Source organism: Microtus oregoni, unplaced genomic scaffold (assembly GCF_018167655.1).
Source record: "Microtus oregoni isolate MIOR12 unplaced genomic scaffold, Mior012 000046F_ref0000063, whole genome shotgun sequence".
NCBI lineage: Eukaryota > Metazoa > Chordata > Mammalia > Rodentia > Cricetidae > Microtus > Microtus oregoni.
In genome coordinates this window covers 19116100-19139627 of record NW_024543220.1, presented here as the reverse complement: position 1 = coordinate 19139627, position 23528 = coordinate 19116100, and the positions used below count along the sequence as shown (strand labels likewise).

General features: G+C 47.3%; 2 protein-coding genes across 7 annotated transcripts in view; one reads left to right on the top strand and one right to left on the bottom strand.

Annotated features, from left to right (window-relative positions):
- The first annotated feature begins 3427 nt into the window (after window positions 1-3427).
- On the top strand, window positions 3428-10443 carry S100b (S100 calcium binding protein B). Of its 3 annotated transcripts, none has more exons than XM_041634863.1 (3): window positions 3428-3567; window positions 6701-6846; window positions 9285-10442. In XM_041634863.1, exons 2-3 carry the CDS (start codon window positions 6709-6711, stop codon window positions 9423-9425), a joined length of 279 nt encoding a protein of 92 aa, XP_041490797.1. In that variant the 5' UTR covers window positions 3428-3567; window positions 6701-6708; the 3' UTR covers window positions 9426-10442. The 3 variants fall into 3 exon arrangements, with proteins under 3 accessions (XP_041490797.1, XP_041490796.1, XP_041490795.1); XM_041634862.1 differs by having other exon boundaries at window positions 3470-3631; XM_041634861.1 differs by having other exon boundaries at window positions 3471-3567; window positions 6684-6846; window positions 9285-10443.
- A 1961-nt stretch (window positions 10444-12404) lies between these two features.
- Window positions 12405-23528, bottom strand: part of Dip2a (disco interacting protein 2 homolog A) — an 80611-nt gene continuing 69487 nt past the window's right edge. For 2 of the 4 annotated variants that reach the window (XM_041634736.1, XM_041634739.1), the window contains 10 exons: window positions 23117-23247; window positions 21933-22101; window positions 21454-21624; window positions 20147-20176; window positions 19123-19184; window positions 18852-18909; window positions 18404-18478; window positions 16276-16450; window positions 15196-15319; window positions 12406-14630 (listed from right to left, as the gene is read on the bottom strand). In XM_041634736.1, the coding sequence (XP_041490670.1) occupies window positions 14378-14630; window positions 15196-15319; window positions 16276-16450; window positions 18404-18478; window positions 18852-18909; window positions 19123-19184; window positions 20147-20176; window positions 21454-21624; window positions 21933-22101; window positions 23117-23247 (1248 nt within the window). In that variant the 3' untranslated portion in view covers window positions 12406-14377. Of the gene's footprint in view, window positions 14631-15195; window positions 15320-16275; window positions 16451-18403; window positions 18479-18851; window positions 18910-19122; window positions 19185-20146; window positions 20177-21453; window positions 21625-21932; window positions 22102-23116; window positions 23248-23528 lie in introns of all 4 variants that reach the window. The other 2 variants (XM_041634738.1, XM_041634737.1) reach the window with 2 other exon arrangements.

The following is a 23528-nucleotide window of genomic DNA, read 5'->3' as shown; positions in this document are numbered from 1 at the left end:
GCACCGGGGATATCCGTGTCAATACGTGAGCATGGGTAAAACCACATACTATTCAAACAAACCAGAGTGGAGGCATGAGAAACTCAAGCCTGTCTCAGCGATGCTGTAGCTCCCAGGCTGGGCAGTGGCTTCCTGTGGGGTAGGAAGGCGGTTGATTCTTGTGTTGGCTGTTCCACACACAGCCACTTTTGTCTTTTCACCTACTTCCTCCGGAACACAGATCCTCATTCTCCTCCATCTTCATGAGGCATTGTAAGCGGCCTCCTGAGCAGCTTGGTGGCGGGTCCTTTGTCTGAGAAACAATGCTGCCTTTTCTCCTGCAAATAGCAAGCGTGGCCAACCTCTTCCTCCAACTGCTCAGAGCCAGCGGCCCACTGAATGTGTAAGGGTGGGTGGGAGGGAGGGAAGCTCTGACGCACCGGAAATAATGATGGCAAAGGTGGCAGAAGCTCTGGGTACCAAAGAAAGCTGTCTGCTGACCCAAGTCAATCACCTGGATGGAGAAACGCTGGCCCAGGAGGAAGAGTCCCTTTTCCAACATGACAGTCCCAGACCCTATAGTCTGGGTGCCTGAGAGCCACCTCCCCCAATTCCCTGGGTCAGCATGGCCTCATTACTCAATTGGAGGTCACATGGGTTCCTTTGGTATCCAGACGTGTTGTAAAACAAAGAGGGATTTGAACCTTCATCACTAACTCCCAGACATCCTCAGATGCCACAGACTGAACATGAGTCCGTCCTCAACCATCCATGAGCACCATGGGATGAGTCTGCTGTGAGACAGCTGTGCTCTCCAGTGACTTCACACCCATCACTTCCCCACTTCCTGGCCAACACCCACTCACGGTGAGTTTGGCTGGACCAGGAGCTCCTGGTTGGCACTTGGACTCTTCGGCATTTTATTTGGGTGAAAGTACACATTTCCTTAACAAATGGGCTCTTTGTGTTTGCAACATTTTATGATACATGTTTGGGGATTTTATATATTCAACATTCAACTTCATCCAAGGCTTCAGGCCTGCCACACAAGAGCCCCGGAGTCTTTCCTCTAGCCATGTAAGGGAGAAGCAGAACAACCAGAAACCACAGCTCCTCCAGACCCAACAGAGAAGTGAGGGCCCGGAGCATGCTGTCATCCCCCAACCGGAAGGACAGGCATTGCAGAAAATGACAGGTTATCTGTGCAGAAGCTTCCTAGTGCGAGGTTAGGGAGCCAGGACAAGGAAGCCTGAACTACCACCTATGATCCCCTGAAGTTCACTGTGGAAATGCCTGTGAGTCCAGAGCTCAAAGGGACCGTTGCAAGAACACAGTGCTCAAAAATAGAGGAATGTGTTTGTCTGTTAGGTTTGGGGCCAGTCTCTTTCTATCTGTGAATCTCTAACCCTCTGATAGATTCCCCAGTTCCCCAGATTCCGAGAGAAACACTGGTGCCCTAACTCTCATTTCCAAGGACATATACAGATTACCAGACTTTAAAACATCAGAAGAGCTAACAGTGGCATTGTAGCACAGCCCTTGGGTACCCATCTAAATGTTCCTCTCCTTCTCCACATCCTTCTCCAGGATTCAGGACACACACACACCCATCCCCACCACTGGGAATCTGTCCACATGCCTGTGCTACGTCTACTCATCAACTCTATGGCATGAAACCTTCCTTCCTCTGAAACCTATAAGGGACCCCCACTCTGCCTTATAAGTCTGACCTCTCTTCCAAGGCCCTGCTATGCTGTCTATCTGTCTATAGTGTTTTTTTTTAAAGATTTATTTATTAATTATGTATACAGTGTTCTACCTGTGTGCATACCTGCACCCCAGAAGAGGGCACCAGATCCCACCGTAGATGGTTGTGAGCCACCATGTGGTTGCTGGGAACTGAACTCAGGACCTCTGGAAGAACAGTCAGTGTTCTTAACCGCTGAGCCATCTCTCCAGCCCTGTCTATAGTGTTAATAACTATTCTAATTTCTCATCTACAGTATTAGTAACTAATCTAATAAATATTCTGTCTATAACATTAGTAATTATTCTAATAACTCTTGTCTATAGTATTAATAAATATTCTAATAAATCTCTTACTCAAAAGGAGAATCTGCCTCAGCGTACCCTGAACCCCAAATCTAAGACTTCTCAGTGTCTTCCCATAATGCCAAATTCTCACTGGCAGCAACTTGCTGGAAACTCTCGCTCTCCTCAATCTGACTTACTAATTATTACAAATTACTTACTATTAACTGTCAGATCACACATATTCATATTGTACCAAAAATATGTATTCACATATACACAGACATTTATATAGATATAATTGTATCACATATAAATATGTATGATACAGAATGCTAACAAAGGGTTAAAGAAGTCCCAAAGAGGCCTAAGAAGCTAGAGGGCTAAAGCTGGGAAACTGGCAGAAATGGAGAGGGGTGAGATAGCAAACCAGCGGGGGTCTGCGGAAAGGCATAGCCACCACTGTTGTACAGTCCTGAGTCTAGCTGCTGCGGCAACAGGGCAGCAACAGGTCCAGATAAACTAACAGAGAGATGGACGGCCAAGCCAAGCTGAAGACTCTGGGATAGTGGGGAGCCATCTGGCATGTCAGTAGTCCATACTTAAGGTGTAACAGGAAGGCTATGCTCTGCTTGCTTGGTGAGGCTGGACCACTGCTTCCACACGATTTGTCAGAAGGACTACTCATTCTGAGCAACAGCCCACACTTGATTCTGTTGGAAGCTGGGGCGTGGTGTTGTTCAGATGGGCAAAGGGAGCGCAGAGTGCTTTCTGGGTTCACCCATGCCTTGATGAGGGACACAGCATTGAACAGGCTATTTTTTTTTTAAAGCATTTCTGGCTCAGAAATGCATAATCTTTTACAGGCTAAAGAGAGAGAGACCTAAGACAGCCTTGGCACATCTCCACTCTTAAGAACTTTTCCCGAGATGCGACAGTAACAGATTTACCTCGTCCTGGTTGTTGAACACACTGGGTTCAGAGAAGCCCATTGTCCAGCACCAACATCCACCACATGTCATACCTGCGAGAGGGGGCCAGAAACCTGGCAGGCAGGCAAGATGCTCAATACTCCTTGGAAGCCAGCCATGAGTACACAGTCTCCTGCACCCAGCACTAGAAGCTTCCAGTTCTTGGCTGCATTTCTGCTTGTTTTTTTAAAAAAAAAAAAATCAATCCATTCTGTCTCACTCCTCTTTCCACACCCCATCCTTGCCTTTGGGATCCCATCAATATTCATGTAATAATACTTTTAAAAGACCCCAGAAAAGCTGACTCTACGCTTCCTGCCCTAGAGGCCCATTTTCTCTCTAGATCGTATCATTGTGACTGCCCAGTGAATCCCCAGGGTGCGCAGTCAATGGGGCCCTGTATGCAGGCTGGCTGTCCAGCACCTCCCTACCCTTGGCCCCCATTGGCAGCCTCAGCCTGCAGCAGACTGCGCCAAGCCCACACCCAGTCCTCTCTGGAAGAGGAATAAGAAGCTGCTCTGTCTATGCTCCTGCCACTCAGACACCGAAGCCAGAGAGGACACCAGCAGCAAAAGGTGACCAGGAGGTGAGACAGAGCCACTGACAGGACTCAAGAAAAACCGCTCTTTTTCCTCTTCTTTCCTAGAAAGGTGAGGGGTGGAGGGGTAGGATGGAGAGCTGAAAATGAAAGGCCCTTTGGGGACATTTAGCAGCATTTCAAAATTGCCGATGACATTCTGTGATTTAAGCCTGACTTCACTGTTTTCTTGTGACCGTTGTTGATATTGATATTGTCTGCAGTTTTATTTTCATTAAGACAGGGAAACCTAAAGTCATTTTGGATAACTCAGAACGACCGTCGGTGTTTTCAGAGGTGGCACACATATATTGCTTCTTTTCTAACTCCGAAGGCAAGCTTTTTCTCTCCTGGTGCATGGTTAGCCCCAATCCTCAGCTAGAGCTCCCCCTTCCTCGCAGCCGCTCTCCCCCCTCCCCCCGACCCTGAAGCGCCCCTGAAGGCTTTTCTAGTTTCTCTATTTGAAATGCTAAGCTCCTACATCTCCAGACACCACACACACAAAAAAGAATTAAATCTTTTCAGATAATTATGAATTGGCATATAGAAATAGGGGTTAGGAATGGGCTCTGTTTTCCATTACCGCCTGCGGAGGGACAGTCTCCAGGAGGGCCTCTTACCTTACAGGCAGCATTTTTCCCAGAAGCGCATGTCCTCTGCTTTCCTTACAAAAGACAAATGCAGAATGTTCACAGGGGCATTTGCTGCATCTGTCTTTGAGGGCCAACTACAAGCCAATGCTTCTTTAGATGAAAGGAAGAACAGCGGGAATTTGTAATGTGGTTATAAAAACAGTTGAATCTGGTGGATGTTTCTAGCATATGGGATATGTGTAATGCCTTTTCTTTTTAATTTCTAGTCCTCATCCAAAAATATGTGTTAACCCTTTCCTCCCACAGCCAAGACCTTGAGAAGTGTCAAGCATGATACAGAGTTTCTCAAGATTTATTTTTTTAATCAGTAACTGTGCTGGGTATGGGCCAACGGTGGCAAGAAGACCATGGCTTAGAAGAGAGTCTGGGGTCAGTGAAACCTTAGCTTAATCTAAAAAAAAAAAAAAAGAAGGCAAGCTGGGCGGTGGCACACGCCTTTAATTCCAGCACTCAGGAGGCAGAGGCAGGTGGATCTCTGTGAGTTTGAGGCCAGCCTGGTCTACAAGAGCTATTTCTAGGACAGGCTCCAAAGCTACATAGTAAAACCCTGTCTCAAAACAAAGCAATTCTCTGCCCTTCTCACTGTTCTTTACAGGAACTAAACTTATTTTCTTTCATAAAAACAAACAAACTAAAAAACCTATAGCTGGGGCTGGAGAGATCCATACGCAGCTCACAGCTGCCAGCAATTCTAGTTCCAGGGGCTATGACACCCTCTTCCGGCCTCTGCAGGCACCAGGCATGTATACACTAGAGACAAGCATGCACCCATATATGTAGATTTTTTTTAAACTAAGAGAATAAAATATTATACTTTAGTCCCTCTGGATAGTTCTGCTTATATGAGGTCCTCCAGGAGTCTGGGATTTCTGAGCAAAACAAAGTACCTTTACTTTGTAGAACTTTAGCAAACCAAATAGCAGACAAGGTAAAAACCTTCAATCTGTTTCCTTTGGAAGATCATTAATAAAAAATTTAAAAAGTTAACAAAGTTTTATTCTAAAATGTAAAATATTCAACATGGGAGTGAGATTTCAACCATTTTGTTGTTGCTTGTTTTTAGTTATGACAGTGCAGGTTCTGCTTTAAGGATCAGAACTCAAGGCCAAGAGCTGTCACATGCCTCTGCCCAAGTGGCTGTTTTCTGAACGGAGCCACAGGCTGCCTTTGTTAACTGAGTCACTCTGAGAAGCGAGAGGCCCTCCCAGCATGCACCCCCAGTCTCTTCAGGCGCTGGCTGTGCATCAGGTGCCCGCTGCGAAGGCTGTTTGCTCCTCGCTGGCATTCCTGCTCACAAAGAAGCCCCTGTGCTGGGGCCAGGCTAATGAATAGGCATGGGACGCCTGGCTGTGGTGCTCTGGTCTCCCGGTGTTAGGACACCAGCAGAATCAGATGACCTTGGACTAATGTTTCTGGAAGGTCATTTCACTGCTGTCTTTCAGAACGGGGCAGTGTTATGATTATTTCCCAGATGAATTTTACAGTTTTAATGTTTGTCACCTATCCCCTCAAAAATCTTACTCATAATTTTTATTTAAACAGCTTAAATTTATATATTAATTCGAATAAAGATAAGCTCCTTGTCTTAGTTAGGTTTCTATTGCCGTGATAAAACACCACGACTAAAAAGCAAGCTGGGGAGGAAAGGGTTTACTCAGCTTCTGCATCACAGTTCATCATTACAGGAAGTCAGGACAGGAACTCAAGCAGGGCAGGAACCTGGAGGCAGGAGCTGATGCAGAGGCCATGGAGGGGGGCTGCTTACTGCCTTGCTCAGTCTGCTTTCTTACAGAAGCCAGGACTGCCAGCCTCCGGATGGAACCACCCACAACGGGCTGGGCCCTTCACAATCAACCACTACTTAAGAAAATGCTCTACAGCTGGCTCTTCTGGAACATTTTCTCAGTTGAGGTTCCCTCCTCTCAGATAGGACTTCAGCTTGTGTCAAGTTGATATAAAACTCGCCAGGATGCTCCTGTTCTTGTTCCTCAGGCTCTTCTGGAAGCACAATTCTTTTCTTCTGCATTTGTCTCCCTAACGCCTGACATTATTGCTAAATGAGGATACTGTTTACTGCATTTAAAAACTGTTTGTGGACTTGATTTTTTTATATGTACCAGCTGCTTGTCATCTTAGTGTCCTCAAATCCACCAGCTAATGCTACACCCTGGTGAGCTCCAGGATTGGGGGGCCACCAGGGAAAGCTGGAATCATCCCCTGGTGTTCTGAGTGACCTTTGCTACTTCCTCATAGACGTAACCCAACCAGAAGCCAATTGTCCTGGAAACTTAACCCTGTGGCCCACGGGGACACAGAAGGGAGGTGGCAGGCCTAGAAGGCAGAGAATGGTCTGTGGTCACTGTGGGGTCGCAGAACGCCTCTCCTGGCCAGACTTCTCCATCCCTCATTTGGGCTGAGGTCTGCAAGCAGCCTATTAAACTCTTTAAAGAACAGGGTGGAAACCATGTAAAGCTGTCTTTCTTCTGCAGCCTCCAGGATGTCTGAGCTGGAGAAGGCCATGGTGGCCCTCATTGACATCTTCCATCAGTATTCCGGGCGCGAGGGCGACAAGCACAAGCTGAAGAAATCAGAACTCAAGGAGCTCATCAACAATGAGCTGTCCCACTTCCTGGAGGTAAGCCTTACAGAAGGATCGCTGAGCTGCACTAGAAACGGTTCTCAGACGGCTTCTGTCTCTGGATGCCAGGGCTGCTTCTGGAAGCTTGTTCAGACAGCTAAGCCCTCCACGTATAAGCTTAGATGGGCTGTTTCTGTCCCTTGAATCGAAGGGTCCACTGGTGATGACGGCACTAACACTCAAGAACTGCCAGCTGGTCATGGGGGTGCACATTGTAGTCTTAGTACTTAGAGTGAAAGCAGGAGGCCAGGCTCAGCCATGCAAGGATAACGCCTCTCGACCCGGAAGCAGAACTGGACCAGTGAGGTGGTTTAGCAGGTAAACGCACCTGCCACCAGGCCTGATGATCTGAGTTTGAACCCTGGGATCCACGTTTACCACAGCCTGAGAATATGTATGCACACACACACACACACACACACACACACACACACACATACTTTTTTTAAGCATGAGATTTTTTGGGGGGGGAAGAAATCTTTTGGCTTTGTCCAGCTGTCTGGTATTGACTACAGAGGTAAGAAATGTCAGATGGTAAATAAACATTTACTGAGCATTCAATACTTGAGAGACACAGGTCCAGCAAGCACCCAACCTAGCATATCCATGAGTGAAAACTTGACCGAGAGAAGGAGGGGGCTCCCTGAATCATATGACATTGACCAGGCACAAGTTTAGTTTGGAGTCCACTTTGGAAGAGGCACAAGGGTGCCTGGCAAGCCCTGTTCTTCTCCTGGTGCCTAATATTCGGGTGGTGAAAGCACTCACTCCCCATTGTCTCCTCGGCCCTGGAATCACGTGCTAGTGTTTCTACTGTCCATAAACCAAGAGTTCCCGTGGAAGTGAACTGTAATCCATCTGCCACCCATGCTCCCTTGGTCCCCTAAACCAAGGCTGGCTCATGGCACACCTTGAGTGAGAAAAGATGGAAATACTGGTGGTATACGATGCATCTGACCACAGGAAGCTCACCGGGTCATAGAAGCAGCAAACCATACAGTCCGAGGAAAACTGGTCAGTGTTCGATCAAGTGCACAGCCCTGTCATATGGTAGTAGGAAGTCACATCCCAAGTTAACTGGGTCCATATTGATGCTGTGGCTGGATGTTTGGCTGGAGTTTTCCTTCTTCCACTTCAGCCAGTTACTTCATTGCTGTGCAGGTAGCAGGCCGGCGGGCCTGCTGGAGAAGTCTCCACTTAGGGGGATTGATTTCTCAGGCATTCAGTTATCGCCACACCCATTCCACCTCTCGACTTAACCGAAGAGTCTTACCTCTTTATCTTTAAGGGCAAGTATGTAGTCGTGAGATGAGCAGGCCGGGCTCTTCACATGGAATCAAAGCTCTATAGAAAGAAGCTTAAAATACTCGCTGCTACCATGATTTTAGGACCGAAAAACATGATGTCACACTTATTAACGATAGCTTATGTTAAGATTTCAAGGTATCCTACATGCTTGCTGGCTTGGCTTAACAAAAGTACTAGAGAAAATCAGCTCAAAGGAGGGGATCAGAGAGCCTTTGATGACGGTGCCCACCCGAAGGAGGGAAACAAAGAAAGGAAGGGCTTGGCCTAGTGATCACTTCCTCCCAAAGGTTCTACCACCTCCCTGTGGTGACATGGGCTGGCACCAAGGAGCCTCTGGAGGACACGTAGCATCAGATTCATAGCACCTGTGGTATAACTGGAGGAACTATACTGTGCCCTCTATGTTTTGGAAGATATTTCAGAGTTCTCATGAGCTGCTAGGAATTACCATCGTTTACACCTGAATCTTTGGAACTCAGGGAAGCCCTTGACTTCTCCTCAGAGCTCTTCTGCAGGGGGATAGGGGATTGGGGAGCAGGGTTGTTCACTGAAACAGAACTGAGGATCTTCAGTGCTCAGAGTCTGCACCTCTCCCACCTGTCTCCAGGGCTGCACTCTTGATGCATCGGCTGCCTCACCATTTCTTCTGGTCTGGGCATCAGTTAGTAGCCTTACCATCCATCCGGTTTTGGTGTCAGAACTGTCAGGAAAAAGCCTATGACACCTAGGGAATAACTCAAGAAGACAGAAGGACAGGACAACTAGCAGCTCTGACACATTCCCAAGGGTTATTTTAGTGAATCTGCATGGCTCACAAATGCATGCGTGCTCAGGAGCACTGAGTTCACTGCACACGTGTTCCAGTGCCATCTGTTTCTTCTTGGTTCCCTAGTTTAAAGTAACCCCGGGTCCCACTAGACCAGAGGGAAGAGGACAGGCACAGACTCTCCCCGCTTCCGTCTGGCTGGCTGTCCCTGGCTCACAGAGGACTGCTAGAATTTCTCATTTCCTACATTGGGATTGTTTTTCTGATGCAAATGATCAGCCTAGTACTTTTAATAACATTTTGATAGCTCTATATCACATCTAGAAAGGACTTAATCAGCTTTTCTTTTTTTCTCTCTCAGGAAATCAAAGAACAGGAAGTCGTGGACAAAGTCATGGAAACACTGGATGAAGATGGAGATGGAGAGTGTGACTTCCAGGAATTTATGGCCTTTGTCTCCATGGTGACTACAGCCTGCCACGAGTTCTTTGAACACGAGTGAGACAGAAAAGGAGCCGCGCTGTTCCTGTGGCAGACACGAAGGTCACAAGCGGAAGCAGAGCGAAGGCTTGCAGGCTCGAAGGAGCTGAGCTTTCCAGCCACACGTAACTAATTAGGAAGCTGATTTGCTTTGGGAAGGAAAACAGGAAGCCTTCCCAAAGCTGCTTTAAGTTAGCCCATCATTATTTCTGCTACGTTAGGCATTCCTGTGAGCTGTCTGGTCCCAGGAAGGATTGGTGAAGAATCACTTAGGGGACGAAATCAATGCTCAGCAATGAAGCATGTGTTGCAGACCGCCGTGCCCCTGTAGAAGCAGGACCCAGAAGAGTCAAGGCAGGCCACCAACTGCAGGTCTATAGGACAGCATTCTTAATGCTTCCAACAGACCCGAGCCTCCACAGCTGGAGCCACTGTCACTGGAAGAGGCTGCTTCTCCTTAACATCTCCCTTACCCTGTTTGTGCCAACGATGCCCAAGAAAGCAGAGTCTGATCACAATACCCTCCCCAGCCCAAATGAGCAAGGGCCACTTAAGTCTCTGCTTCCAGTGAGCAGTCGTTGCTAAGTAAATATTTATTGTCAACAGTTCTATAGGTCTCACAAACTAATATTAACATTCTAACTCGGGACTGGGAATCAAAATTCTATTCAGCAGACTTCTTTTAGGATGGCACTGTTGTTCGTGTAGGACATGGACAGAGGAGACTGGCCACAGTGTAATGTTGGGGAATAATCTTTCTGTACACTGTGAAGACGTGTCACTCTGACTGGTTTAATAAAAAGCTGAACGGCCAATAGCTAGGCAGGATTTTCAGGGCAGAGAGAATGCTGGGAAGAAGGGGGGGAGTCAGCAGCCAAACGGACAGGAACCAGGATGCGGAGCACAGAGTAAAGGTAACCTAGCCACAGAAAATAATGTAGATTAGAAGAGAGGGGTTAATTTAAGTTATAAGAACTAGTTACAAATAAGCCTACGCTACCGGCCAAGCTTTCATAACTAATAATAAGTCTCTGTGTCGTTTTTTTTTTTTTTTTTTTGTGAGCTGGTGGCCCAAAGGAAAATCCATCTACAAAGGGTGTGTAACATGGTGGCTGCATTTTCTTATATACTTTCATATATAAGACCTGAGAAAATTAAAAAAAAAAAGGTTCCAAACTGAGCCAAATGTTGCTTCCTAGTCCTGAAGTCTCTCGTATGAGCTGAGGTATATGTTCTTATTATATATAGTTCTACTGTGTTACAGTTAAAAAAAAAAAAAAAACCCGTTCCTTCTTATTTAGACAAAAAGGGGAAAATGTTGTGGAATAATCTTTTTGTACACTGTGAAGATGTGTCACTCTGATTGGTTTAATAAAAAGCTGAACAGCCAATAGCTAGGCAGGATTTTCAGGGCCAAGAGAATGCTGGGAAGAAGAAGGGTAGAATCGCCAGCCAGAAGGAGAGGAAGCAGGATGGGGAGTACAGAATAAATGTAACAAAGCTACATAAAGAAACACAGATTAAAAGATACGGGTTAATTTAAGTTATAAAAACTAGTTAATCCCAGCACTAGGGAGGCAGAGACAGGCGGATCTCTGTGAGTTCTAGGCCAGCCTGGTCTACAGGAGCTAGTGCCAGGACAGGCTCCAAAGCTACAGAGAAACCCTGCCTCGAAAAACTAAAAAAAAAAAAAACAACAACAACAAACTAGTTAGGAACAAGTCTATGCTACTGGCTGAACTTTCAAAATTAATAATAAGCCTTCATGTCACTTTTTTGTGAGCTGGGGGCCCAAAGAAAAGCCCATCTACAGTGTAAAGTCTTCTTCCAGCTAACTCTATCTCCCTGGCTCCCTCTGCTGTCTATAATGCACTGGGGGAATGAAGGGTTCCTCAAATGTGCCCTTCAGTGGCTGGAAGTCATGGCTGATCTGCTGTGCACAGGGCCTGCTTGCCACTTGGTGAGGCTGAGTCAAGAATGGCAGGAAGCTGAACATCATCTTTTTAACCTAGATACTCAAATAATGAAGGTTCAAATAATTCAAGTTGCAATTAAAGAAAAATCACATCATAAATATTAAAAAGCTATTCTAGGAAAATTCTAATTTTTCTTATCCACCCCTTTTCTAGGTACTTAAAAACTCATTAAGTCAACTGAACAATGTGCTTGCATAAAATAACAATGTAAAAATTTTCCACCACTAAACAAAAAATAAAAATAGAGTACACACCAGATCAGGACAAAGACTAAAAGTCCCTAAAGTAGGGCGGCCCAGACCTCACCCCATCCCTCAGGCACAGCCCAAAGTTAGGTGAAAGGTAGCTGGGGCCGCAGAAAGCTCTGTTCAAAGGCTGCACAGACTCAGACTTTCTGCATGGAGGCTACACTTCCCACATGGTCAGGGGCATCTGCTTATCCAAGCCTCCTGAACCCCTCTAGAAAGAAGATGTGGTTAACTGCTTTCTCTTCAAGAACCTTCTAGGAGGCTACTGCCCATGGGACTAGAGTTGGGCATGAATTTCATGCCAGTACAGGCTCCCAAACTATATATCGCCTACCCAAAAATGACACTTTTACTTGTTGGGGTTGGGGGAAGTCTGTCCTCTGCTGATCAGTGATTCACACTCACAGCGGCACCTGAGTCAACCATGCTGAGAAGCTGCACTCTCCACCTGGCCCTCTCTGAGGAGATGCTCTAAGGTGGCCAGATCTCTGCAGGGGTCCCGAGAGCCTCTCCAAGCAGCCTGAGGCAAAGCTGAGCAGGGAGCTCAGGGAGGAAGCTCTAGTCTTTAACCTCAAAGGCAGTCAAGAAGAGCACAGCAGGAGAGAGACATGAAGTGTTAGAGGGGTAGCCAGCACTGCAGTGCTGGGGTAATGTACCCAGGGACCACACCCACCACAAACTCTGACCTACCCACGCTGCCAGTAGAACTGAGGCCAGGTGGGAACGAAAGGCGGCATCAGGGAGGCGACTCAGGGCGCGGTGGTGAGTGGTGAGGGTACAGCAGCCCAGGAAATGCTGCATGCACTCGTGCACACCACACAAGGTCGTCATTAAGACATGTGAAGAATGTCTGTGACAGATTCAAAAGTCTGCAATTTATTAAGTACAAAAGCAGATTATAAAATAAGTATATGGTCCTAATTTTGTAAAGAAAAAAAAATTAAAGGTTAAAAAATCCCTGAGATTCATGGCAATACCAAGACTGCTATTACTTCATCAGTAGGAGTGTAGATTGTAAATTTCCTTTCTTACGCTTTAATGTGTTTTTCAGATTTTATATGATATATATATATATATATATGCATAACTGTTTTTGTATTTCTGAAAGAAATAATGCATAATAAAATACATCCTATTCGGGGAAAAATTTAAAACCCTTTCACACATTTCAAAATGCAGAATTACAAAGTCAATAGCTTTTATTAACATGATATAAAAAATTAGTGTGATATACAGAATTCCCAGAGAGTAACTTTAAAACATTTTAATACGATTCTTAAAATCTTAACTTACCAGATACGTTCTTACTGCCACTGAGTTTTTAATACAAAAAGTTTCCAAGCGCTGTTTACTATAAAACTACAACACTGAGACCGTGGATGGGCGGTCTGTTCCGGTCGTCACTGTGAGCCTTCACCAGTCTGCTGCAAAAGCTCTGGCCAAGTCGTAAGTTACACGATTCTGTACACGATCATAACGTGATTAGTAAAGTTCCAGTATGTTTCCACATACTCCACCACAGTTTGACACCGTGAGCAAGAAGGCTGTTGCACATGGTGCTTTCCAAGAGGGAGACGCAGAGGGGGACCAGGTAGCTAGACTCACTGACGCACAAGTCCAGGCTAACTCTAGAAAAATCGAGCTGTTTCTGTGAAGCAGGTATGAGTCATAAACTTCTCTACCCTTGAAAGTCCCCCAATCCCAACAACTTGATAACACTAGTCTTTGATTAGTCATATAAAAATAATCTTAGATTCATGCTCGACTTCAAATTCTCAGAAGTATCTAAAGGATTTTACATTCTCTTTTCTGACGTAAGTACAATATTAGATCACTTGGATTTCAAGTTTGGATAAAATAACTAAATGGTTTGGCCAAATGTTATAGGCACATAACTCAAATGCAAAGCCAAGAGGCTGCAGCGGTGTCCGTCCTAGACAGTCAGGCTCCCACGGCAACTCAAGTGTGAAGGAGACCCAGCTAGCACACGGGTAAGACCTTAGGTTGCCACTCATGATTCCAGACCTGTTCATGAAAATAATTCACTATACTTCATGAGAAGAATTAATATTGTGATGTCATGAGAACTTGCAATTTAAATGTCACTAAGTTATAGGCTAGGAAGCGATTTTAAATTAAATGCTGGTTTATCGTTCTGAAATAGAGCTAAGTAGTCCAAATGGCACTTACTGAGCATTAGTGACAACACACGCAGACAACCAGGCACACCTGCTCCAGTTATCACACTGGAAAAGGAAGCTGTGTGGCTCAGTGGAGTCTGTGAACATGGAGAGGGGGCTGCTCCTTTCCTCAGCCCTCCTAGGCAGGCTTGGCTCAAAAGTTCTCTCCAGCATAGACTTTACGTATATGCTTGCTAGTACAAGTGGGAATAAATAATCAGGAAATTATATATTTAGAAATCAGGAATATTTTTAGGGTAAGAAAGTGCAAGCTCGCAGTAGAGCAGGGAACAGCCGTAGTGTTGGCAATGTCCGCAGCGTAACACCAGGCTTCCTTCCCTTCCCAGTCACCCATATTTTGGTAAATACACTTGGCAGACCCAGAACATTTCTTTAGTTGATTCAGACGTGTTCTGACAAGACAGTCAGGATGCTGTCGAGAGGATCTGAAAAGCACACGCAGGGGTGAACTGGTGAAGCCTGAAATCCCTTCTCCCAGGGCGTCAATAGTGCAGCTCATCTTTCCTTATACCTCTGCTGGTTCGTACACCCAGCTCTGTCCAGCTACACTCACATATTGTAGGCCACATAGATGGGGTCCAGCTGGTCAGCCAGGAAGCCGTCGCGCAGGTGCATGCGCTGCTTCTCACCCCGAGAGTTGATGGGGATCACCCCGGGATCTACGATGACCACCACACCCACTACAAGGTAGTGTTCCTCCAGCACGACATTGGTGACCAGTGCTACCAGGTCCAGGGCATCCTGCTCCAGACCGTCCAGCTCCACCACCACCACCAGCAGATTGGTCCAGGTGAACACAGCACTGAAGAAGAACAATCAGTCAGAGATGGACAGCGCAGGAGCAGATGCTAGGAAATATGCCAGACTGAGCAAAGACGCCTGCTCACATCACTGGCACAGCACCGCCATTTAACGTCATTTACGATCTTAAAACCGGACTAACTGCATCTTATAGGAATAAGAATCAAGAACAAAGCTGTACTATCCCAGGCAAGCTCCTAGAGAGTGAAGAGACCATGGCCAGCACTGTTTAAAAGGAAAACCACATTTAAACTAGAAATTCTTCAGGCAGTGGCAATCTCACATTCTGCCTGTATGTTGAAGACAGTTGTGTGACTTAAACCTGATCAGGAAGGGAAAAAGGACCAGGATACATCCTGCTACTGTTCTGTAGAAATGTATCTAGAAGAAGAAAGATGCAGGTCCTTCTGGGAGAAAGGAGAGGGCAGTCTAGCTCACCAGAGACTGTAACCGTGTGAGGACTGTGCTCACGGTAGAACAGTGCCTGGTGCTGCCCTTGTGTGCAGTGCTCCTGCCCAGGGAGAGGCTGGATGGACAGCATGTGAAATCCCTCCGTCAGCTCTTACCATTCTGCAATGTTCCTGTGTGCGCGGATCACAGAGGTTTCTATGTCGATGGGGTGGTATCGCATGCCTCTCAGCTCTAGCGTTTCATCCAGAGACCCAACAACATACAGTGCATCATGTCGCTCTGTGAACACGAGGATGTGCATGGTTAGGAAGTAAGTTACACAGTGAGTATGCCTACCCTCCGGGTATGAACCCTACCAGGCGCCCTGTGCCACACGGAGGCCATGACACCAATATCCCTTGGGTCTTGTGCGCCAAGACAAGAGGGCTGGTGGAGATGCCAACAACTTAGTCTTACCTGTGTGGTGGTCAACAACCTCAGCAGTTATAGCAGTGTATGTTAACGTGTTTAGTTTTTTTTTTTTTTTTTTTTTTGGTTTTTGAGACAAGGTTTCTCTGTGGCTTTGGAGCCTGTCCTGGAACTAGCTCTTGTAGACCAGACTGGCCTCGAACTCACAGAGATCCGCCTGCCTCTGCCTCCCAAGTGCTGACCTGGTGTTAATGTGTTTTTAAATAATTTTAGTTACAGAATGGTATAGCAACCACAGGCTACAAAAGTCCCGACTCTGGCTGTTAGGCCTGCAGGGACTGGACAATAGGCAACCATCACAGCTTGGCCCAGCAGGAGGAAGGGGCACCACGTATGACTGAAGAACCACGCAGAGCACACCTTCAGGGTGGAAAGGGCACCATAAATAAGACTGAAAAGCCATGCAGAGTACACCACACTGATAAAGAATGCAGTTTCTGGAATGGCTGTGTCACTTGGGAGGAAACTCACAGCGTACGGCCAATAGCCGCCACCACCCTCACCAAATCCTCTTCAGGGGTCAAGAGTCTAAGATTGTGAAGGGCAGCAATGGAAGGAGGAACAGCAGCACTCGGAGAGAAGTGTACTGAAGCCTATTCCTTATCCCACACTGAACAACACAAATTACAGCCAGTGGTGTATGTGTGTGTGTCAGGTAATTAAAGGCTCCACTCCCAAAGGGGAGGCAAGGCTTACAGGCTATATATAGCAACAGAACCCCCAATCCCTGCAGTGCTGGGGCAAGCCCTTTACCAAGGAGCCCTTACCTCCACTGGCATCAGTCAGCTCTGTCCTGCGAAGAAAGCCAAGGTAGCCAGTCCTTGCCCAAATGGTCTGGGTGTCTCCAAAGCTCAGCCGGGCACTGAAGTGGTCAGCATGAAGTGTCTCCTCCCCGTAGACCGTGTAGTACCCAGTGGCATTGTGGGGACTGCTCACCCAGATCTAGTGGACAAGCAAACCATTGAGTACTGACTCCGTCCTGCAGAGTCCACGGCCCAAGATGACCTCAAGACAACACCAAAAAGGTAAGGGCAGCATTTCCAGCATCTTATTTTGTGAACTGAATACAACTACAAGCACAGAGAGCAAACACAAATATGACTAATTATTATTATGCTTTCTTTTTCTTCTTCCCCCTACTCCTTCCTCCTTCTTTTAGACAGGGTCTTGCTATGTAGCTCAGGCTGGCATCCAATTCACAATCTTCCTGCTTCAGCATCCTGATTGCCAGGATTTGTGTTTTGTGTGTGTGTGTGTGTGTGTGTGTGTGTATGCCTAACATAACCTCTTCTAAAATAAACTGTTCCTTTGTTCCAGGAATGGCATCTGTAGGGCTCTGTCCTGTCTGGATGCTCCCACTTCCATACAGCAAATGACAGTGACACTGAGAGAATGGGGGTTGTCGTCAGTTCACAACGTGGCAGGTTAAAGTGCACTCTGTGGAAAACACATAGCTGCTCACTCACTCGTGCCTAAACAATGCAAATGGCACACTGGTGTCCACAACAGCCCTGTGCACCTGCGGTCATGTGCATTCGTGCAGGATGCTCACATATGAGCTCATATGCATCCATGTATAGACTAAAGTCTATAGGTGTGGCCTATAGTCCTCAATAGTGTCAAGGGGCCTCTTAGACAGAGCCCACCCCGACCCACAAGCTGCCCACTCTGACAATGTCACACAGCAACTTCCAAAAAGAGAAGTAGAAAGAAGGGCAGCTCCCATGAGGAGTGGGTCTCCCATTCAGATCAGACTCCCATGTCTTGTGGGCACTCTCTTACAGGCTCTCCTTGCCCTTATCTGCCTAGTGCCCATAAATAAGAGGCCCTTCCTGCCCCTGCCCATAAGCCAGGGGCCCTATCTTCCCACTGTACACAAGTGAGGGGCCCCAATGCCCACTCTCTGTGAAGTATTCCACCTGTCTAGTGCCCGTGAATGGACCCCACTTTCCCACTGTCTGCAAGAGGCTCCACTGGCCCACTTTCCATGAGTGGGAACATCTGTGCACTGCCCATGCGTGAATGTTACCTGGAAGTGAGGGGCTCTCCTGCTCCTGTGAGCATCATTTCCTATCTACCTAATGCCGGTGACAGGCTCTGTGTGCCACAACTGCCCCATAGACGGCTGAGTCTTTGGGTCACCAAGAATCCTGAGCCTGGAATAAAGTCCCGTGTGGCCTTGAACCTGTGGTCAGTGTTTGATGCCATTGGGTCTGTGACCTTGGCACTGATGCTATACCTAGTTTTAAGGAGTGGCTGATCAGTTCTCCCCAAAACAGCTGTTCTTGTCCCCTGGCTAATGATGGTCCCATGTGGCTTCCCTGGCACCCCAATGTTCTCTTAACTTTGTTGGTGGGGTGACCCGGTGAGAGGAGAGGCCTCTTATCCACATGCTGTAAAGCCCTATATAATCCGAGCAGGGTCTGAGAGTGCAGGAGAAGTGGGAAGGAGATTACTAGGATTCTTAAGAGACATACAGAAGATGGAAAGCGTTAAGATTCCAGAGGACCTAGGTTCGGTTCCCGGCACATCCTCAGGTGGCTCACAACCACCTGGAGCTCCAGTTCCAGGAAAGATCTCAGCCTCTGACATCTACAGACACCTACAGTTGTGTGCATACACCCACAGAACATACACACACACAAACACACACATGCACACAATAAAGAATAATAAAAATTGATCTTTTCATAAAGACATATGGAGTCCCAAAAGAATACCTGAACCCTAACAGAATTCTGAGAGGAGAAGAGACAATCCAGGGTCTGGAAGGCTCTCACCTGGTCCACAACCAACAGCACCCACCTCGCCCAGGTGTGAGTCTCCCAGGGGCCCTTTGGTCTCTGCGTGTGCAATGATGACCTCTCACCCTGGTCCACACCCAGCAGCACTCACCTCACCCAGGTGTGAGTCTCCCAGGGGCCCTTTGGTCTCCGTGTGTGCAATGATGACCTTCACTCCTGGGAGGATCTGCAGGAGGAAAGTTGTTAAGGGCCCTGGGGAAAAGAAACCTCCTAGACTTCTGATTCAGTGGCACGGGCAAGTCCTATTTCTCATACATCCCTCCCTTCCTGCCACTGAAGCTGAGGAAGTACATGAGCAGGACAGACTACACAGATCCAGAGTTGAGCAGCCTGCCCATCCCACCCCTGAACCTGTCTGCAAAGAGGCAGTCCCTTCTCTACATCTGTACCCAGGCCCTCCAACTATGGGCTCTAAGCTCTGGGTATTCAGATATCTAACTTCACACTGCTGGCCTCTTCAGTGGCCAATCCCACTCCCCAGGTGGTATCCTAGTCAGGAGGAACACAACCCCAGCACTGCCCACACCAGCTTCTACTACCTTTCCAGACTCCATCAACGGTAGACTATGCGGAGAACCCCGTTCCACCAAACGAACTCTAAAAATTGACAAAGAAAAAAAATTCAGAATAAAATTTACTTCACAGTAATTTCTAAAAGGGCAAATCACATGTGTCCGAGTGAGCCCACAATGTCATTTCCTGGGTGCAAGTGTTCCTGCCTTGGCCGGCATCCTCGCCACACAGGACGCTGGAGATAGCCTACAGCACTTAGAGTGTGAACGAGGTTGTGCAGACAGGGAGGGGCTGTACCTGTCATGCCGCAGTGCCCGCATGTCCACATAGACAGTCGTGGGATCTGGACCTGTTGTGCCCTGGAAGGAGAACAAGAGAGGAACTCCTTTCAGAATCCCTGTGCTCTGCCAGGTTTCACAAGCATGGCCACGTAAAAGCTCCTCCCAGGCTGTCTTTGACACCCCGACAGAAGCTGTGCATCTTGCAACCAGTCTGCTCAAGGGCTCATGGTCCCCGTGGCAGAACTGATGCTGTCCATCCAAACATCTACTTGGCTAGATGATGCTGAGCAATTCAGTGACTGCAAATCAAAGCATCAAATCCTGGAATTTCTGTCAGTACTGATTAATTTTCATCCCTACTGGCCTCTGCTATTCTGAACAAAACTGCAGACTGGGGACAGATCCACCCAGCATTGTCAGGGCCTGGAGTCTACTAACTCAGGACTAAATACAGCAGAGGCTAGGATGAGCCAAACAACTCGAGTGTCATGCTGGCAGGATGTCCTGGGCTGTACTGTCACTCACCAAGGTTTATTATTATTATCACATTTATTTAACTGTATGTGCTTGTTTGTACACCCACATGCCTACAGCATGTTTGTGGAGGTCAGAGGACAACTTGGGAAGTAGTTTCTCTTCTTCTACCTTGTGGGTCCCAGGGACTAAACTCAGGTCATCAGGCTTGGTAGCAAGTACCTTTACCTGCTGAGACATCCCACCCCACTAGCCTAGCATTGCCATTTTATTGACAAGGAACATCAAACTAAATGGATACCTTGGTCCACATTCCCTAGAGTGTCTAGACAGCATAACCTCTCACCAGCTCTGAAAATTTTTCTTTACATTTGGTTACAAAGGAGCTCTTGTAAAGTCAAATCATTCTCACTGTGAATAAATTAAGACAGTAAAAGCAACATGTATTCTGGAATCCACCAGAAGATCACATGAACTCATAGAAGCAGGGTGGGGGTAAGGAGCAGGAAGTAGGGGTGACAGACATGGAGACACTAGCAAGGATGAGGGCTAGGGCAAGGTCCTACCTGCTCAGCTAGTTTTCCCAGCCTGTTGGGCTGACAGAGGCCAGGGCGGCCAGCAGAGGGAGACAGGGAGGAAATAGCACAGGAAACAAACAGAAGGCCACAGGCCACATGAGAAACACCGTGAGAGAGAAGAGCACATCACTGTATCTTAAAGAGCAAACACAGATCTATCGTTACAAGTTCTGCCACTGCACGTGGCACTCACATGCTGACAAACAAGCCCAACGCCATCCCATACGCATGGGTGGGGGCACCTTCAGAGCTAGACTCCGGAATTTCCTAACACACAGTACCAGCCTGTACATCAGCCACAGCGGTGCACCCAGCCCCGACCCCCTAGTCTCTTCTGGCAACACAGCCACCTGAAACTTACAGCAGTCTGGAGCACAGCCTTGTCATGGCTGAGAGGATATGGGCAAACGGAGGGGGGAAACAGTGACACTTTTCAGACAGCTGTGGACTCTGGAGCAGAGACCTGCCCTGCACATGCAGCCACCAAGAGAATAGGGCACAAGCCGAGCCTATGCTTCGGGAACCCAGAAAGGGTACTTTGTGGTCACCACAGCATTTAATATGTCAGATATATGGTCAGTATTTGGCTCTCAGAAATGCTTAGAAAGAAGTGAAGCAGGGACTAGTATAAAAATCAGAAAACAGGGAGAGCTCCTGAGAAAGCCTTGGGATGCTCGTGTCGATTCTAAAACTTCTTAGAGGCCTACTTTACTAACAGTCCTAAACTACAGTGGCCAGGACAAACTATCACCCTTCTGAGTGCTCCAATTTAAAATCTACATGTATGACATGTATGTGTGTGTATATCTATGTATATATACATATTGTGAATATATAGAGATATATATTGTTTTTTAAAGGCCATTTCTCTATAGAGCTCTAGCCGTCCTGGAACTCACTGTGTAGACCAGGCTGGGCTCAAACTCAAAGAGATCTGCCTGCCTCTGCCTCCTGGATGCTGGATTAAAGGTGTGCGCCTCCACACACAGTTTACTGTTGATTTCGTAGGAAAGCAATTCAGTCTTGGTTTTAAAGATTAGCTGCATATGCTCGTGATACAATCATAGTCACTGCTTAAAAACGAACTTGTTTATTTCTAAATACTCCTGTTCATCAGAAAGAACAGACTATCTTTCTAAACAAAGTCCTTACAGTCTCCAAGCCGAATGGCCATGGGGAAATGTAACATCCACAGCCATAAGGTGGAGACACAGATAAAGCTATGTACTAGTGTCGTCTGTGAACACGTTATTCTCTGGTGCAGGTGCCAGTGACCCGAGGTGCCACCAACTTACCTGGAGGCAGATGGCCACGTTGACTCTGCACCCAAAGGTGGTGCTTACAGCCCGTGCAGGGAGGCCCAGGTCTTTGAAGAGCTTGGAAAATGACTGTGTCAGTGAGATCCGGGGCCGTTCCTCAGCCACCACCATGCACGTGCGCACACATGACAGGTTCACCCCCTTCATCTGCAGAAGAGCAAGAAGTCCCTCCACAACACAGAGCCGGGCGCCCTCTGCACTGACTGAAGGAATCTCTGAGGGATACCCATGGGGTCTAGCCGTAGATCTGAGCACATAAAGGCAGGTTTCCTCTAGTTCTGCCTCCATCTGGGGAATTCTAAGCACAGAAGTACCCGTAAGTACCCTGAAAACTCTACAGCCAACCCTCCGTCCTACCTCCTCACAGACCTTCCTCTCTACGGGGTCTGCAACTTGTCAGACATGTGTGGGCTGGGAATGACCACCATGGCTGTGTAGCCCAGCCTGGCACTTACCCTAAGGGCGCCGGTCTGTGCACCCAGACCCTTGGTACACATCTCCATCACTGAGTAGGAACAGAAGGTAACACGGGCCTTGTACTGGCTGACAGCAGACAGCCAGAGGGACACATTGCTCTCCAGCTCCAGTGGGGGAACAAGCACTGACTGGTGTCCAGAGTAGACGCTGTGAGGAGAAAGACAGTTGGCAGGGAGCCAGCGTGCCAAGCCCTAGGCATCCTTGCTCCTTCCTCACATATACCATTTTTCCAGCCTGAATGGGCACGGGTCTGTTCTGAAGCCCAGTGGGAGTTGAACAGAAACCCACTGTGTGGTGGGGTCCTGCACGCCACCCAAATAATCAAAAGCAGCAGCAACAATGTGTGGAAGAGGCTTCCTATTTATAGAGGTGGATCACTGATTTTTAGCATTTGAATGAAGCAGAAGATTCTTCCCAATCACTATTTTTTCCCCCAAGTCAGTGTTTCTCTGTGTAGCCTTGGAATTCACTCTATAGCCCAGGCTGGCCTCGAACTCACAAAGATTTGCCTGCTTCTGCCTCCCAAGTACTGGGATTAAAGGCGTGCGCCATCACTGCACCCTTCCCAATCACTAATAATGGGCAGTGTTTGTATTTAATGAAAGATACTCTCAGTCTTGTCCGTTTTTTTAAAATGATCCTCTGTGTGTGTGTGTGTGTGTGTGTGTGTGTGTGTGTGTGTACGTACGCAGGGTGTACCAGTGCAGGTCAGAGGGACACTTCACCAAGTCTATCTCCCTTTACTTTTGTGTGGACCCAGGGATTGAACTCTCGTTGCCAGATTTGCATACACCTTGCTAGCCTTTATTTCTTTTTCTTTTCTTTCTGTTTTTGCTCTTTCATTCTTACTTTTCTCTTTCTTTTTGTTTGGGGGCGGGTGGGCAGGGTCTTTCTATAAAGGCCTAGCTGGCCTGGAACTTGCCATGTAGACCAGTCTGGCCTCAAACTCAGAACAGCTCTGAGTACCAAGTGCTGTGACTAAAGGCATATACCTCCACATGCCTGAGTATCTTTATTCTTTTATTAAGTTGTGAACCCAGACTCTAACCAACAAACAAACCCATTCACACATCTTAGATTCCTAGACACTCAAATAAAACATTTAATGGTCCAAGGTTCTTAAGAGTCACAGGCCCCAGGAGCAATGGGTGCATGCCCTCACCTGCACAGACACCACAGTGCAAAGCCGAGGCCACAGTAAGGGTCCAGGCAGATGGCGATCTGCCGTGAGGGGTACAGCTCACACTGAAGCTTTATGGAGCGGCACAAGGCACTTGTGGCTGCGTGTGACATCTGCAGGAGTGAAGAAAAGGCCTGCTCAGGGCTGTGAAGGAAGAAAGGGTTAAAGGCCATGTCTGCTATGCTCCGTGGTTGGCTGGGCATGCAGCTCCATATCACCAAGCACCAAGTTACTTTCTAAGATGGTTGGCTCATACCCCCAGAGAACCCGAATAATACCCACAAAAATTGCACGTAGAAATCTCTGAAACCAGATGCTATGGCTACATACATACACATTCTAACTGTACAAAATGATTTATTTGTTTCATTTATGTGTATGACTTTATGTACAC

Excerpts from the sequence above, each read along its gene's own strand:
- S100b (XM_041634861.1), top strand. The coding sequence starts at position 3,506 with ATGCTCCTGCCACTCAGACACCGAAGCCAGAGAGGACACCAGCAGCAA. Across the intron at positions 3,568-6,683 it reads CAGCAAAAGGTGACCAGGAG|CTGTCTTTCTTCTGCAGCCT; the intron begins GTGAGACAGAGC and ends AACCATGTAAAG. Across the intron at positions 6,847-9,284 it reads AGCTGTCCCACTTCCTGGAG|GAAATCAAAGAACAGGAAGT; the intron begins GTAAGCCTTACA and ends TTTCTCTCTCAG.